Source organism: Otolemur garnettii, unplaced genomic scaffold (genome assembly GCF_000181295.1).
Source record: "Otolemur garnettii isolate 467f Iridium unplaced genomic scaffold, OtoGar3 scaffold00013, whole genome shotgun sequence".
NCBI lineage: Eukaryota > Metazoa > Chordata > Mammalia > Primates > Galagidae > Otolemur > Otolemur garnettii.
In genome coordinates this window covers 9,068,479-9,087,170 of record NW_003852408.1, presented here as the reverse complement: position 1 = coordinate 9,087,170, position 18,692 = coordinate 9,068,479, and the positions used below count along the sequence as shown (strand labels likewise).

Below are 18,692 nucleotides of genomic sequence, written 5' to 3'. Positions count from 1 at the left end.
ATTGAAGACATTAAAAACAGATACACTGTATCTGAACTGAAATTACAGTATTATTCAGTGTATGAAAAATGTCTAGCACTATGTATAGACTCTGAACTACTGGCATAATGTCTAAATTATATAATTTAAAAAACTAAACATTTAGAAAAAAGTATTAATGATATTTGCTTTACATTCAACATTGTGGATCATTACAATGTAGTTTTCATCCTGTCAGTAGAGGCCAAAGGTAACAAAAACACATGGCAGCTAAGTTATCCAAACTAGCCTAAAAATATCATATGGAGTTAAAACATTGCAAATGAACATTGTCTATTGAGCAATTGTTTCAAACACCCAGAACCACAATAAGTACACATATACAGTATAATACAGACCTACAGTAATTATAAATATGTTAAACAACTTTAATTTTTGTTAGTTAATAAGGAATCCCTTTAAGTCAATTTTGGCATGGTGCCACAGGCTCTATCAAAAAAAAATGAATGCAAAGTATGGGTTATTTACAGGTTTACAATAAGTAGCTCTTGGAGTCTTCAAGTAGATGCATCGTTAAAAGGTAGGCTTGTTCATGTATTCTTCCATTGTCTGAAAGAGAACAAGAAATTAGAACAATTTTTTCTTTAAACTGCATCCCCCTGCAGACTGTGAAATATTCTCCATTCTCTAACTTATTTATCTGCCATGATAAATAAGAAGAAGCTTTCAAAATATACAAGGACATAAATCTTTGCATTCTAATCAAGAAGGATGGTTCAAAGTTTGAGTATGATTCGTATACACATCCACATGGCTAGAATTAAGTAACTTTCAATGGAGAAAAAGTTAAGCTTCATCATAAAATGAATGTCTGATAAGAGACATGCAAAACCAACTGTTGCCCAGATACCACTGTTGACTTAGGATAGAAGTGTGTCTGCTAAAACCATCATGAGAGCCACATCCGGGCACATGTATCAGAGATGTATAAATTGTACTTGCATTATTGCATAGAATGTGCAGAACGCCTTTAATATAGTTATTGATCAGACATAGAAGATAAACATACCACAATTCTTAAGAATTTCTGCCAGGTGTTTTGAAAGATTTCCCTTCAAACTGTACAAATTATTCTTCATACTGTTCATCAGTTACCAAGTTTGCTGATATGCCACTAGGCCACAAATTTTTTCTAGCACTTTGTTTTTTTTAAAGTTTGATCAGCCTCACAATTACAAGCAAAGTTCCAAGTTACAGTGATGTTTCCAGCCCTGTGCCATACCAGATGAAGCCCTATGAGACGAAGGGACTTTCTCCTGCATGATTCTCCTGTCACCCACATGGGCAATAAGAGAGCTTAAGAGGGTAAGCAAGTCATCCTTTTGTTTGAGTCACTGTCTGCTTGTTTAGCAATCAAGGCTGGACATATTTGTAAAGTTTAAACCCTGGGGCAAGTGATTCGTTTGAACTGACCAGGAAATACACTGAATGGTATGCACCCAGCAGACCATGGCCTCTGGCCACACAGGAGTGCTCAGGGGATACAAGGGTTGAGAAATCAGGTTCGTAACCAGTTTTCACCAGCTCCGTTTAGAATTCCAGAGTTCCTCTGCCGAAAAAACTTGAGTTCAGTCATCCACACTTTCTTACACAGCTCTCACCTCCTAAATGGGCATTGGCCAAGACAGCCCCACACCCCCTGCCCTGTATCGCCTCCCACAGATGCCGCTTATGTCCTTTAACTTGGCAGATCAGCGGTGCTGGTTTTGTGGAGTCTAGAGATTATGCAATTTTAAAAAGCATAGAAATTTACAAATGTAAAAGGTATAAGGTTTCTTTACAATGAGAAAAAGAATGATGGCAGATTACAAATTTTAAAAAGATGACAAATATTACAAAACACAAAATAGTCATGTTATTTCCATTAATTAATTGCTTGATGCCTACCTCTCGGTCGTATCTTATATTTATTATATGGCTACATGTTCTTTGCAGTTAAAATATCTTCACTTTTGCAAATTTAACAAAAGCCCACAAGCAGATGAGAGTTAAGCCAGTCACGGGCCTGGAGTTGACACTGGATGGCCTTGCGGTTCATAGGCCTCTAGTTTTTGGCACTGCTCACACCCTCAGATGACTCAGTCTGCTAAATATCACACGGGCTGCTCTGAGTTGAGCCATGCTGTTAACTCAAGTTATGTGAACAATCATGTAAATACAGGTATTTCCTTGAGTTTGCCACTTTAAGGGTTTGGAACGGATTTTTATAGCAGGCACAACTTTAACTGCCCTCACTTTCACAGGGAGAGAGCTGGAGTCTGCACCTAGGGACCGTCTTCTGGATTCATCTGGCTCTGCAGTGGTTCCTGCAGGCACAGAGCAGTACATGTTCTGACTTTCTACTGCACTGTGGTCTGGCTTAGCTGTTAATGTGGTTTATGGTTTTCAGGGTGATGCTGCTGTGGTGCCCCTCCCAGGTTCATACGCATTCACTAGCGAATATGAGGTATTGTTTGAGATTGTCAGGTGCCATCTGACTAGCCAAAAAAATAAGTCCCTGCATATTTTTCATGACAGCCAACAGCACAGATAAGCAAGAAAAGTCCTCCTTAAAATCAGCATGCTGCCCATAGGCCGCAGGTTGGACACCTTTCCCACCATTCCTTCTTAACACACTTTGGATAAAACATCGACTGTGTGCCACCCCCACTGGTCGTCTCAGGAATCACAACCTCTCCAGTTAATAACCACTATCTCCTTTCATTTTCCTTCTAATTGACTGTGTACCATCGTCCACACTGGTGTTACTCCCAAATAAGTCATCCCCCAAGGAATCAAACTATTCTTTTCTTTGCCTATTTCAAAGACTAACCTCAGCACACTCAGAATAAGCTTTCCTATTTGGAGATTTGGTACTATGTATCTTCTTACTAAATATGTAGATAGGCACAGCTTTGTTTTTAATTCTAAGAAACTCTCATTAAGTAGAGGTTAGGGAACATTCCCAGGGGCTACTTCAAGGTTGACAATTGTTCCAGCAGTTAGAACAATGTCACGAATGCCTCCCTTAACCTTTAGTGAATACAAATATGTGCTTATATCCAAAGGACGGGAAAAAAGAAAGCATTTATTTCCTTTACGTAATTACATTATGTGCTCTTATCCATTATAAATTTTTCTGATGCAGACCAGATGTACAGAGTCAATCTTTCAACAAGTTCCCCAAAATATCTACTGACTTCACTGGAGTACCAGAGCCCAAGAAAATACTAATAACATTTTCTCTCTTTGGCAGGTGCTGTTAATTCAACAAGAGAAATTTAGAGGGTGTCCATGACATTGCCTGCTCACTTAGAGCTGGCACAACCTGGGCATACAGGGGCTCAATTCAGGGTCCCCTGAGAGTCATCCATGAAGACCTTCCCCTCAGTCACCAGGGACAGGAGCTACCAATTAGTGTTTAACTGTGAAAGAGCTCACTCTGGAAAGAGCTGTTTCCCACAGACTTAAATGGAACTAGAAACACCAGATTCATGGCAAGCCCTGTAAAACTCTATTTCCTACAGAGGGGATTTCAAATTAATCCAAGTGTGTGTTGGCCCCAATTCAGTGAGCTTTAATTACTAGAATGCCGAAGACCCTATTAAAAAGTCTGTTTCTCCTATAGGAGATTTCACAGTGAGGACCCTAAGGATAGAATTATAAATAGCCACCATCCCCACCACCCTCAACCCACACTCCAAGCATATTTTAAGAAATGCTGCTCTGTGGAATTTCCAAGCCACTGATTTCTCAAGTACCTTGTAAAATTCCCTTCCTGTGGCATTTGGAGAGAACCAGGTAAACATTAAAGAGATTAAATGTATGTTTTGAGGTGAAAACACCTCTAGTAATGAATGCACGGGCTTCCCAATAGGCATCCAGAGCTGGCTGTGAGCGCCCACTCAAATAGACCTCTTCCTCCAGGGCCATGCACCTGAAGACGGAGTCCCTCAATAGGCAGAAGCAAGTCATCAGCTCAAAGATGTGCCAGAACAGCTGCTGGGAAATAATGCCTAACATTGTTTTTTAACTTTCTTTCCCTTGAGACAAAGTCTCACTCTGTCACCTGGGCTGTACAGTGCAGTGGTGTCCTCACAGCTCTCTGCAACCTTAAATTTGTGGACCCAAGTGATCCTCCTGCCTGAACCTCCTGAGTAGTTGGGACCACAGATTCCTGCCACCATGCTCAGTTAATTGTTTTTTTCTACTTTTTCTAGAGACAACATCTTGTTCTTGTTCAGGCTGGTCTCAAACTCCTAGCCTCAAGCAATCTACCTGCCAGAGTGGTAGGATTATAGGCGTGAACTACTGTGAGCCCTGGCCAAATTGTTTTATTAACTCTTATATCCAAACAGCAGGAAGAATGGCTTTAACACTAATTTCTAAAAGGTACTTTACAATGCTCTGAATCCTTGACCTACTGTTATGAAAATAAGAGGATGGGAAGGCCAACTGAGGCTGTGAGAAGTCCCCAGAGGTGGCAGAGCTGGGATGGAATCCAGGCCCTCAGGTGCTGGCTTGAGCTGGGGCTGATCAGATCACCTTGTGTGGGAGAGCAGAAGTTGGGGGCAGAAGTTGGGAGAGAAGGTGCTTGCTTTCTCACCGTGTCCTTGGGAGAATGAAGGGTTTAACGTTCCCTTATTGGGTATGATGCAAATTTATGCTGCTTCTAGAAGAAAAGTTCCACTAATTTTTATATAAGAATTGCAGAGCATCAGAAGTACCAAATGGATGCTTCAGGGCCCACTTATATCTTGACAAGAAAGCCATGGTGTTCCCAATTTATTTACGCACACAGGATCACACAGCCAGCCTTCCCAGGAGGTGAAAGAAATTTTAATTAAAATGATAAATGCCATCTTCAATAATAAAGCTCTAATATCCTGGCAAATGAAATAACTATGTGCTGCTATTCTCCTTTCCCAGGGCAGCACAGATATTTTAATGAAAGTCTTTTCATATACCTCATCAAATTATTTTTGAAAAGAATAGCACCAAGCATTTGATGACTGTTTTTTGACAATGAGGTATCCTTATGCTAAAAAGCCCAGCCAGACTAAAGAGCAAAGGCTCTGGAGCCCAGTTGCCCAAATTCAGATCTCTCTTCCACACTTACTACCTGCGTGAAATTGAGCAGGTCATGGAACGTCCTGGTGTCTTAATTTATTCACCTCTAAAATGGGGGCAACAGTACTGCCTACCTCTCAAGAGTTGTTATGAGAATTCAATAAGCCAGTTCATGTGAGTGGTTTAGAAACTGTACCTGGGAGAGAGTGAGCACTCAGTAAGTGTTGACTAGTACTATAATTATTAGCACCATGACCATCTCCACACCAGTCTGGGAAATGGCACTGACCTCCTGTAACATGTCTGAGTCTTCGATGGCTTTCACAGCAGTCCTCTTGGATGTTTCCTGAATTTCTCCACCTATGATAAACTCGTCAAGGATGAAGTAAGCCTTTTCAAAATTAAAGATAATATCCAGTTCACAGACCTGGTGGGACAAAAACAGATGTTTTGATGAAGCTGCAGTTGTATCAGGGGAAACATTTGCCAGTGTCTGGAGCGTTTTCAGTGTATGCACCTGTGTGGGGGACCAGAGATAAATCTATCATATGGTATTTTCAGGACAGAAACATCGGGAATTCCAGACCTTTAATGTGTAAAGGCACATTCTGTTAAAGAAAATCATGCCCTTAGATAATAATATTTTATGCTGCAACAAGAAATTTGAGACTCACTCTGCACAAGGGGACACTGTGTCCAGCTACGTCCCAGGCAGGGGGCAGAGCTTGACCTCTCCTGCTCCCTGGTCTGTAAATCTTGGAACTCTCTTAGCATCTCACCCCTCAAAGGCAAATTAGCTCAATTCAGCTAATTATTCTCAAACTATGCCATAGGCCAAGGGTTCTCAAACTTTGGAGCATATTAGATTCATTCTGAAGGTTCATTAAAAACACACAGAGCAGGGACCCCACCCCCAGAGTATCTGCCTCAGGAAGGCTGGGCAAGACCCAAGAGTCTGCTGTTTTAACAGGTTCACAGATGACACAGCTGCTGGTTTGGGGAACTTCCTGTCAAGAACCACTGTCACAGACCAAAGCCAAGTCTCAGAAACATGGGTGTTTAAGTGCAGCAGGTGGCAAGACCACACCATGATGCAAATGAGGCTCATGTCCAAAGCCTCCCCCAGACGCTGTCAGGCACCAGCCTGTCTATCTTCCTACTTCTTCCTCCTGACACTTCTCTTCTGCCTTCCATATCATGCCCCACCTGCCCAACTGAGCCGCCCTCTTAAAGCTCTGCCCATTGAAAGTCTTCATTTCTCCCCCGTGCCCGCCTCTCAGCAGCATCTGACACTCTCCCAATCTCTGTTCTTTGAAATCTCCCTTATTTTTTTTTTTTTTTTTTTGAGACAGAGTCTCACCATGTCACCCTTGGTAGAGTACCATGGCATCACAGCTCACAGCAACCTCCAACTCTTGGGCTTAAGCAATTCTCTTGCCTCAGCCTCCCAAGTCGCTGGGACTACAGGCATCCGCCACAATGCCTGGCTATTTTTTGTTGCAATTGCCATTGTTGTTTAGCTGGCCCAGGCTGGTTTCGAATCTGCCAGCCTCAGTGTATGCAGCTGGAGCTGTAGCCAGAAAATCTCCCTGTTCCCTAGACTTTGTTAATACCAGTTAATGCCTGTTCTCCCCTTCTGTCTCTGATGATTCCTTCTCAGACTCCTTGGACGATTTATCACCACTCTTCCTTATCTTCATTTTCCTGTATTCCTGACATGCTTAAGACACATCCCTCAGCAGAATACACATCTCTGCCTCACGTTGCTTACATTCTAGGGATCCCATCCGTCTTCTCCTTGAATACCTGTGTTCCTTAGGGGACAGTCTTCTTTTCACAAAGCCCATATTCTCCCAGACAATTTCACTGACTCTCCAGAACTGTGTCTAGCATGCAGGTGGCTCAACAATCCTAGAGACTCAGCCCTGATTTCCCTCTGGGGTGCTAGTCCAATACTTTTCCCTGATAACCAGCCATCTCCACCTGCCTACTCTTCAATCCATGTCACTATGTCCCAAACCATCATCACGCTTCTCCTTTTCCCTTTAGCCCCTATTTTGTCCAGCAGGTATGACCTCATCCTAATTGCTCAACCTAATTCATTCTAGAGTTCAACTCCTTTCCCCCTCTCCCTCATTTATTTCCCCCTACTTGGTCTCATCTCTCTCAATTTGGTCACCAATCTCTACTGATTCCATTGTTTAAATAAATCCTAAAGGCTGCTTCTTTTTTCTGTCTTCATAACCACTGCTGGGACCAGAAGCACCTCTCGCTTAAGCCATCAAGCCATTGCAGTAACCTTCTAAGTGGCAGCTGTCGCTGTGTAGGGCCACTGGCCACTAACTAGCATTTTAGCAAAGCTGACCCTGTGCCTCTCCAGTGTAAGGTTTAATCTCGGGTTCAGGACAAAGTGTAAGGCCTTGGAGTGGCACACAGACACCTGCACCAGGGCCATGCTCTCTGGTACCATGAGCTCCTCTGCATGTCAGCTGTCCTGGCACCGACTCACAGTGTTCGTTCATGCCTCTTCCCCTCATATATTCTAGCAATTCTTGGACTGTTCCCCCAACTGTGTTTTTCTTTATTCTCTTGCTGACAAAACCAAGCTCATTTTTCAGGGCTAAACTCAAAAGTCAGGGGCCCCGCAATTTCCAAAATCCTGTTGTCTCCATTCAGATTTCATAACACTCCCTCTGGGCTCTCCTTTCCATCTTCTGTGCACTAGTTCACGCTGATCCACGGATCACTAATCCCTCTCCCTGCACTTTGAGCTCAGGGCAGAGACCCTGTCTGCATCATCTCTATATCCCTAGTATGTGGCCCATAGTAGGATGTAATAAATGTTTGTGGGATAAAATGAGCTGCCACCATTTGGCCTTGTTTCTGTTATACTGGAGATTAATGGTTTCCCTAATAAATAATTCTCTGATTCTACTGAATGCTCTAACTTTAGATAAAATAGATGTCCAAGTTAGCAAATTGCTCCATGTATCAATGAGTTAGGTCAGTAAACTTACAGATGCCATGAAGAACACAGTATATGCTGACAGGGTGTAACATACTTTATTTAAACAATTCCTTTACGGATATGAATAGACTTTGGCTGTTTCTAGTTTTTATTATAAGTGATGCTGCCATAATTCTTGTTCATATATATTATTATACACTAATTTGAGTATAGCATAGGAATAAATTTTTCATGGAATGGTTGGGTCAAAAGATTTGTACATTTAAAACTGATAAATACTATAATTTGGTCCTTCAAAATAGTCTATAAAACTTGCAAATTCTAGTAACAGAGAGAATAAATGCCTATTTATCCATGCCATCGCCAGCACTGAATATTGTCTCTTAATTTTCAGAAAGACATGAATTAAATGTGCACTTCCCTGCTTGCTTGTGAGGCTCTACATCTTATCAGATGTGCGTTGGCCTTTTCCATCTCATTCCTTGTCTATGAATTGTTTCTTAGAGGCTTTATTTGTTTTATTCTGTTGTGACGTTTATCTTAAGATTTTCAAGACTTCCTCCTATATTATAAACACTATCTCCTTTCCTACAAATATTTGCTGTGTGGAAGTCGGAAAGAATGAGGTAGATTGATCCAGACAGACATGGAAAGAGCTCCAAGACAGACACACAGGGCAAAACAAAGCTGCAGAGGAATATGCACAACGCAATATCATTTTTTAAAAACTATGTATGTCCTGAAGGATATGTTAAAAAATATACATTTAGAAATTTTAAAGACTATATAAATAAATAAAAGGGAATCACAGCAGATCAAATGTCTATGCACAAGAAAGAAGGTACGAGAAGTAAGCAGTTACCAGAGGTCAGGAGAGGCAGAAGTCAGGAGGGACAGCAGCGATAGCTGAGGAACCTCAGAGTTCAAGGCAGGTGGAGACCAGGAATCCCAAGACAGACAGGAGCCTCACTGGGAGAAATCATTAGTTAGAATCCTGTAACGTGAACTTGGCAGATCCTAATGCAAGTTCTTTAGTAACTTCTTATACCTGACTCTGAGAGCTGCAACCCAACCCCAGGCCTGTAGGGCCCTCCAGCAGCCATAGGGAAATTTATTTATTGCACCTAGTTTCTTCTTTTTTGAGCCGAAGTCTCACTTTGTCACCCTCGATAGAGTGCTGTGGCTCACAGCAACCTCTGGCTCTTGGGTTCAAGCAATTCTCTTGCCTTAGCCTCCTGAGTAGCTAGGACTACAGACACCCAGCACAATGTCTGACTATTTTTAAAGACAGGGACTTGCTCTTGCTCAGGCTGGTCTCGAACCTGTGAGCTCAGGCAATCCCCCCACCTTGCCTCCCAGAGTGCTGGGATTACAGGCATGAGCCACCATGCCCTGTCTTTACTGCACCTAGTTTCAAAAGATAAGGATAAGGTAAGGTGGCATGCACAGTTAGATACATACGACACACACACACACACATGCAGCTTGATATACAGTTACTTTCTGCAGACCATAAGAGAAAGGGATGTATAAGTTCCATTGATATTATAGAGAATGTTACCCAAAAAAGCAACTATTTCATATATAGCAACTCTAAAGTGCTATTCTCTTGTTATTCCTTTTTGTTTTGTTTTGTTTTTTTGAGACAGAGTCTCACTTTTTCACCCTGGATAGAGTGCCATGGTGTCATAGCTCACAGGAACCTCAAACTCTTGGGCTCAGCCTCCCAAGTAGTTGGGACTACTGGCTCCTGCCACAACGCCCAGCTATTTTTACAGTCTCATTCTTGCTCAGGCTGGTCTTGAACCTCTGAGCTCAGGCAATCCACCCGCCTAGGCCTCCCAGACTGCTGGGATTATAGGCGTGAGCCACTGCACCGGCCTACTATTGTTATTCTTTGAGTCTACTCTACAGTTATTCTTGAGCCATTTGAGAATAGGAAGAGAATAATATGTCCAGGAGAATCTTGGACTAAATTCAGGTTTCTTCAGCCACTGCCGAATAACTCAAATACTTATAAATTCCAAATTCCACCTTAAGGTTCTGTCCCAGTATCTAAAATGAATAAATAAATAAATAAAAACAAAAATCTTGTGCTCCAGTGACTGCTCTCCATCTGATTACGCAAATACACATGCTTCCTCCGCCCTCATATTAGTAAACACATGAACTTCTTTTTTATTTTTCCTCATGTGTGTAGATTCTGGAAATCAATCGTCTAACTTCATCTTCGATTTCCTGGCATTGTGCTTTACTATAATTTGACTTGAGGCTCTTTTCTTGTAGCAGAATACATGATGCAGTATGATTATTTCTCACATTTCACCAACTAAATCCTTCTGGGCAGAGTCTAAAAAACACCTGCCATTATTCAATTCTGTTCGAAAGTGAACACACAAAAAGTTTTAAGTTGAGATGCTCATTGTCCCTAATTATTAGGTAAATGCAAATTAAAACCACCTTGAGATATCATCTAACCCCAGTGAGAATGGCCCATATCACAAAATCTCAAAGCTGCAGATGCTGGCGTGGATGTGGACAGAAGGGAACACTCTTACACTGCTGGTGGGACTGCAAACTAATACAACCTTTTTGGAAGGAAGTATGAAGAAACCTTAAAGGACTCAAGCTAGACCTCCCATTTGATCCTGCAATCCCATTACTGGGCATCTACCTAGAAGAAAAAAAACATTTTATCATAAGGACACTTGTACTGCAATCCCATTACTGGGCATCTACCTAGAAGAAAAGAAAACATTTTAGCATAAGGAGACTTGTACTAGACTGTTTATTGCAGCTCAATTTACAATTGCCAAAATGTGGAACCAGCCTAAATGCATTCCTGGGTTGGTGGGCATTTAGGCTGTTTCCACATAATGGATTAACAAGCTGTGGTATATGTACACCATGGAATACTATTCAGCCATTAAAAAAGATGGAGACTTTACATTCTTTGTCTTAACCTGGATGGAACTAGAACACATTATTCTTAGTAAAGCATCACAGGAATGGAAAAGCATGATTGCTATGTACTCCATTTTGATATGAGGACAATTAATGACCAAGTACGTGGTGGGGGTGGGGGAAGGGGAGAGCAGTAAGTGGGATGAAGGGAGGGGGTGGGGGGTCTCAGTGTGTGACACACCTTTTGAAGGCAAGACTTTACCTAACAAATACGACCAGCATAACCCGGTTTTGTACCTTCAATGAATCTCCAACAATAAAAAAAATTTTTTTTTTAAAGTTTCAAGTTCATATAGTAAATGCTTCAGATGAGAAACTATATAAAGACTATAAAGCTACATATAAAATAATAATAATAATAATGCAAGGTTGCTTTTAGCTGCTCTAGGTTATATTAGAAACTACTATTTTTTAAAATATTGTGATCACTCTCTCTCTGCCCCTCGCAGCAGCCCTATGAGGTTAGTAAAGCAAATATTTCTTTCAGTTTTTTTGGAGGGTTGTTTTTCTCATCTGTGAAATGGAGATACAAGATGGACCCCAAATCATAGATCTAGTGAGCTGACACCAGCATCTACCTGGCAGGACTCAGAGTGCTCCTGTTCTAACCACCAAAAAACTCTCTAAATCAAGTTCAGAGGCTGTCTAGGATGCCAATATCCACACACAATGAGAACATCAGTAAGAATTCAGATTACTTTCCGTAATAGGAAAATATGGCCAGTATCTAAATCATCAAACAGATCCTTATCTACCGTGAGACCACTGAGGCATTGCTTCTGAGCCTCTATAAATTGGGGCTAATGCTACTTACAGAAGACAGAAAGATTAACTAGTTAATCCTTGTAAATCTCCTTGGAATTGAAAAGTTCTAAAAAAAAAAAAAAAATACATAAATTAGTGGCCAGAGATTTTGATTCATCTGTCTTAGGAAGATAATATTTTCTAGTGTTACAAGAGAAGCTCCGTACAAAGTATTCCCTTGGATAATATAAGGGCAGCATTCAGGAAAAGCTTTGGTATTAACACAAGAAGAAATGAAAACCAACGAATAATACTTTATTCCTGAGATGATGGTGATGGAAGTCCTGGAAGGCTTTGCTCGTCACTGTTAATTAATAAGAACTGAACATGTACTGGGCATATTAGCCTTGAATTGCTTTTAGCTGCTCTAGGTTAATGAAAGATTAATAGAACTTTATATTGAATTAAATTTAGGCACATGACAAAGACAGAGCTTCCAAAGGCATACCAAAAGAGGACGGAAAATTAGTGTTGGAGAACTAGAAAGTCACTGTGATTCTCTTTATACTTTAGCTGGACTTGGCATTGGGGAAGGTCACTCAGATTCTCTCTAGTAGTAGCATGTTCTGAGATAGCCAGAGGAAATGTGGCAAGACAGATTGAGATCAAAATTCAGTCCCGATTCACATGATCACTGTCAGATTAATTTAGGAAAATGCAACAAGTCAACCCAGAGTTTAGAAATGAGGAGGAGAAGACAGGTAACCGGAAAGCCTAGAACTAGAAACATTTCTTCAGACCCTTGCAAAAGGCCAAGTCTATAGTGTATTTTAAAAGAAAGCAGCAAAGTGTTCAGAACTCATTTGAATTATAGAAAGCATTGGATTAAATGTTTACTGAGAGAAAATAGGCTATTAGGTATTTACAAACGTCTCACTTAATAATGAAAATAAACTTGGTCTGTCTTATTACTTCTATTATTGACTAGCAAGCTGATATAAGCAAGGATTTGTCTTAAAACAGCATTTATAAGGAAGAAAAAAGAAAGGAGGGAAGAAAAATAATTTTAGAAACCTTTGAGTCCTAATTCTTATGAAAAGTGTTACCACTAATCTGATAAAAACCCAACCAAGACTACAAATACTGCTCGTGCCATTAAAGAGAATGCAGAAAACTCTTCTGGAAGCAAATTCTCCTAACAACATTAAAAATCTTCAGTGAGAAGGGAATAGGGAAGTGGTTATCGTTCTGGGGGGCGGGGGGAACATGTTCCAAATCCAATCCCTTACTTCTGAAATTGTGAACTGGATGTTTTAGAATATTTGCTACAATCTGGCCCACAGCTGGTTATCAGTGATAGAAAAAAAGAAAGCGCCTCAGGTTGTGATCTCCAGGCAGTAGCAATTTGGTGGCCAAGCAAATCCTGTATCAACTAAGGATGCTACAAGGCTGTTCCTTGTGCCTGGCTCACTGTTAGGTACATAAAGAGAGAAAATCACTGGCCTTGGAAGAGTGGTCTGGAACCAATGTTTGGAAAGCTTAAATGTCAAGCTGCGGGGGTTGAGTTTTATTCAGTGCTGATGATGGAAAGTGACAGCAGAGGAATCCCACACCTGCATTTGTGCTTCATACAGAAGCTGGCCATCAACACGCTAAGAGGGGGGACAGAGAAAAGCCCAGAGGCAAAGAGCCAGATGTGACCTTTAAGAGGAAAGCAAAACTGAAATCCCAAGTAAACCTGGCAGTGACAGTGAAAAGAAGAAATAGATTTCAGCTCAATTTGATAAACAGAGACAAAGGGTAGAAAAAGATGGAAGAAACACCTTCTTTTTGCATTGAAGGATCCTGGAAAGTAATAAATTCCAACCACAAGACAGAACAGTTTTCAGAAGATGGGTTTGGTTCTTGAGAAGCCTAGTGGAGACCATCACCAACAAACAGAAGGAGCGTTGCCCAGTAGAGGAATCCAGAAGAGAGTCGGCAGACACACATAGGGAATAGGAAGAGATGCAGGGCACAGAGGGGGAGGGAGAAGGAGGGGAGTGCAGTGGATGAAACTAAGGAAGGGCCTTCAAAAATATCAGAGAAGAATCAGCAAAAATCAATGTCATGTCAAAATAAAGGGGAAGCGAATTTAAAGAAAGCATTATGATGAAAAAGTTCAGAGCTGCAGAGAGGAGAAAGCGGGTGAAGACCTAAGATGTGCTGCTGGTCTGCACAGTGGCTCACGCCTGTAATCCTAGCACTCTGGGAGGCCCAGGTGGGTGGCTCAGGTCCAGTCTGAGGAAGAGCAAGACCCCGTCTCTCCTAAAAATAGAAAAACTAGCCAGCCATTATGGCTCACGCCTGTAGTCCCAGCTACTTGGGAGGCTAAGACAGAAGGATCTCTTGAGCTCAAGAGTTTGAGGTTGCTGTGAGCTATGATGACATAGCACTTGACCCTAGGGTGACAGAGTAAGACTCTGTCTCAAAAAAAAAAAAAAAATATGTGTCACTGGTGCTGACCTGGAGAAAGGGCTCAGTATGACTTTATGATTTCCCTGGAGTGGTAGTGATGTGACCCATGCTGTAATCACTGCAGAGGGAATAGATTCTAAGGATTAGGGCACCTGCTATTGTGTTTTACTTGGCAGAAACTGCAGAAAGACTGCCGAATAGCAATGTGAGGGAAAGGATTTAGATTCATTTGTTTGGTGTTTTTTCCTTAAGTATAAATAATCTTAAAGATTTGTAGCTTAGAATAAAAAGCTGGAGAAAGTGTGAAAAGTTGAAATAGAAAAGAGACGACAAAGCCAATGAGAAATCAGGGACAGAATACCAAAGGATCTTTCACTAAGTAAATTCTGGCTCACCGAAATAAGGTCTCTAATGTATCTGTGGTCTGAAAATAAATGCACGCCTCCTTGTGAAAGTTTTGGGTCTTTCTTTTCTCTTCTCCTATTCCCATTTTACAGATGATGGTTTTGGGTCTTTCATTCACTAAGAATTACAGGCAGAGAGAAAAGCTTTGCATGCACATGCTGGGCAGACTAGTGTGATCCTTGGTACAAATGTTATTCATACTTTAGATTTGAGAGTGAGAGAAGGGATGCAATCAGAGACAGAGCTCAACTGAAATGGAGATTGTAAGCTGGTACAAACAGACCAGTACAGCACTTACATTTCCAAAGTATTTGTCCAGCAACTCCACGTAACGATGTACAATCTCTAGTGTCAAGAGCTCATTGTCCTGATTTTCTACTGCACAGCAAAAATATAAACTAGCATACCTTGAAAAGAAAAATAACAAAGAAAAGCAAAATAGGATGATACATCAAACAATCCAAAGACAATTTTTCCCAACGAATACGCAAAGTGACCTCCTCCCCCATCCAAGGCTGAAGTCTTTGTTCGCCATAGTCAATGCCCTCCTGAAATGCAGGCATAAATCAGACTAGATTGTAGGGATTGGATTACTTCTGTTAATCACGTAAAAGGCTCTCAACAAAACCTTCCCTTGAAGAGCTATGATCGGGGGAGAGAATCATCTGGCCTATGATAATCAGAGTATCTGTCCAGGCCTCTCTCCAGCCTGTAGATCATCCACTGTAAAACGTGAAGCCCCCAGACCTATGCTTCCGAGGGCCCATGCTCCCCTTCTCTCACTTCCCGCTGTTCTTCCCAGCCATTCTGTGTGTGTCTCCCACCCTCAACTTGTCAAACCCTAACCTTGGACCCAGAAAAAAGGAGCTCCACAGGCACCGGCTGGTAAGTCACTCCACTAAACATTAGCCTGCAGAGGTTTCCTCTGCCTTTCCTTTGCAAGAACATTTCTAATGTGTGTTTTCCCTTGGGAAGTTGCAGTATGATGCTGGATGCACAGTCGGGTCAGCTGTGCTCTGGTCTTGGCTTAGGCAGGATCTTCACAGGCAAGATTACATTACCTCTTAGGCCTTGTCTCTGAATTGAGGTTCCTTGTTAGTGTGGCCCTGACGTGCAGGCAGGTGTGGTAAAAAGAATACATAGGCTTTAATGCCATAGAGATCTGAATTTGAATCCTGGCTCTACACTCAATCAATGTGCTTGGGGATTGATTACTAAACTCTCTATATTCTCATTTTACCCTTCTAAGAACATAAATAATAAGGATAGTTAAGAGCTGCCAGATGAACACAGCCCCCATCTCTCTTATTCAGTAACCTGCATTTTTTCCCATAGCATTTGTTACTAACTGAAAATATTTTGTTTATTTAACAAGTAAGTGCACTCCAGGAGAGCAGCAATGTCATGCATCTGGTCCACTGCTGCATCCCCCACCATTAGAACAATGCCAGGAATACAAGAGGTTCTCACAAAGCGCTCCGTGAACTCATGAATGCTCTGTCAATATGCACTGCGAGCACCTAGAATCCATCCTGACTCAAAGAAGTCCTTTCAATAAAATGAAAGTTCTCTGCTAGTTAATCTATGGGCACAAATATTTGGGCCCCATCCTTCAAAAGTTTCAGTGAAAGATGGTATCGATATCATAATCAAAAATGTTCAAAGTTAGAGCCAACCAACCAATAATGAAAAATACATTTCTCATAAGGTTACTCACACCTTTTATAAACAAGTTTTAGCTCCTTCCAGTCAACAAAGCTGCTTGTCCTGTGACCACGAGAGAGAATAATCGAAACAATCTCCCGGGTGATCCTCTTCTTTTCTTTGTCAGGGAGGGTTGTGTACCACTTTTGCAGGCGTAATTTCCCTTGCCGGCTGAAGAGCAGTATGAACTGTATCTAGAACAAAGAGCGGGAGGAAAAAAGAACCCAGTCAACGAGATCATTCTACCCACGCTCTGAGATTCTGTGGCTGGTACAGAGGAGTATAATTCTGAACAGATGGAAAAACACTTAACAGCGTGAAAATTATCTCGCATTTGACCCATCAGAGAAAACAGAAATGTATACATCACAAACATAGCTTACTTCTATTGTAGGATAAAGATAAGATTTTTATTTTAATTCTATTTTTTTATAATTTTTTTATTTCAATTCTTTTTAAGAATTATAAATGCATTTTAGGGGGAAATATATTAAAAGAGCAATAGTATTTTTTTTAGAAAATATTAAATTCTTCCTTCACACAAGCAAAAAAAAAAGTTAAGAACAATGGCAAGATTTACTTTAAAAATAACACCCTATAACTGTAGAAACATAATAATGTAGAAATAAAGGAATAAACAAATGGAGGAAAGAATGAGAAAGCAAGAAAGGAACTATATTCTAAGTCTTAAACATAGCTCCTTACTCCACTTTGTAGACTACTGGCTGGCAGCTTTTTTCAACCATCTCTGCTTATGTAGTATAATTCTCTTTGGCAGCTCAATAGATTTTTAACAATTTAGATAGTGTGTTGCCTATACTAGGAGGCAGCCTGATTTTATTTTCAAATAAATTTCAAAATGTGCATTTGAAATGAAGGTTCATACTTTACGGAATTTTTAAAACATTAAATGACTGTAACATCTAGAAATTTACTTCATAACCTGGGAGATACGGTAGATTTGATTTTCAGAAATGGACAGATGGCCTGGTCTTTATTTTACAAGAGTTTCCATTTTCTCAACCCACAATGTTAGATCAAGTTTAGAATCATAATTTATTTTGTTCAGTTTTTGTATGTTTTTTTAAAATAAAATGTATTGTTACTGCTAATTGTGCAGGGAATAGTATATACTGAGAACTGAAAGTAATTAAAACTCGTTTGAAAACTTCTTACTAATAAAATCATTTAGTTCTTCATTGAAGAGGCTTGCCTGTAAATGTCACCACACAAGCCATGATTACTCACTAGGTGGCGACATCTGAGGGTCAAATGAAACCAGGCTCCTTACTCAGAGCTTCCCCCACTCGCATCCTATAGAATTAGAGGTGCTCTTAATAGCTAATGTTCCATCTTAAAAAGGAGATATCTAAGGAAGGGCAAGATGGCCGCCAGCTGCCAGCCTCCAACAGAAGCTCCCATCCAGAGGGAAGGATAATGTCTGGAAAATACCCAATGAAGTTGGAAGACTGGGAGCCCAGCTTGGAGAGAAGCGTGATATCTGCAGGACACCTCTGCTGAGGCAAGTTGTGACTCCCAGAAAGCAATCTACAGGTACATAATACATCTCAAAGGAAAAGTGTCTTTCCCCTTTCCCAAGAAGTTGTTTTTCTCTTTGTTTTCTCTTCATCTGCTGCTGTAAGTTTTCTACAGGCGAGCAATGAACTGAGGACCTATTATCTCACCCCATGTGTAACAGCTACAGCTACAAGAAGGGGGGGCCTACTCCCCGAGAGAGACCCTGCTGAGATACTGAACACTCTCTCACCAGGGAGAAAAACCAAACAAATGTTTTCACTGCCATTTTGAATTTCCAGTCCACCCTTCCCCTCTTGCCGAAGGAGACAGTGAGGGGGGCCCAAAAGCAGCATCCCCCACCCCTGTGGGACCAAACACCTAGTTCCAGCCCTGCAGCTGGAGACCTGCTAGAGCCATGTGCATTATCCAGGTGGCGGGGGTCATCCCCGCTCCCACGGCCCCAGAGCTTCGGGCATTCTGTGGGCAGCGGCTGAGATTCCCATTCCAGGCACCTGCGCTAGGCAGGCCTAGAATGGCTTGCTAGAGCCACACGCATCCCACAGGTGGTGGCGGAGTTCCCCACTCCAGTCACCCATGCTGGGAGGGCCCAGAACTGCCAGAATCATGCGCTCCTGGCACCCCAGGCCAGCAGCCCAAGAACTACAAGAGGACGGTCAGTTGAGAGGGAACCACACTAGAACGGCGGTACCCCAAGGTGAAGAGCAGCAGCCGCAGCAGCAGGAACAATAAGGCTCACACCTCTGAGGCTCTTCTGGACAAACATGCTCTGCCTTTCTGGGCAACCAGAGGAAGCCAACATTTTCTCCTGTGGCAACCACTGACT

At 41.5% G+C, this 18,692-nt stretch overlaps 1 protein-coding gene across 1 annotated transcript in view; it reads right to left on the bottom strand.

The window, feature by feature from the left end:
• Window positions 1–366: 366 nt before the first annotated feature.
• Window positions 367–18,692, bottom strand: part of AP1S3 (adaptor related protein complex 1 sigma 3 subunit) — a 76,510-nt gene continuing 58,184 nt past the window's right edge. The window contains exons 2-5 of the mRNA XM_023510408.1: window positions 16,346–16,524; window positions 14,925–15,033; window positions 5,378–5,515; window positions 367–588 (exon numbers count right to left, since the gene is read on the bottom strand). Of these exons, the coding sequence (XP_023366176.1) occupies window positions 553–588; window positions 5,378–5,515; window positions 14,925–15,033; window positions 16,346–16,524 (462 nt within the window). The 3' untranslated portion in view covers window positions 367–552. The remainder of the gene's footprint in view (window positions 589–5,377; window positions 5,516–14,924; window positions 15,034–16,345; window positions 16,525–18,692) is intronic.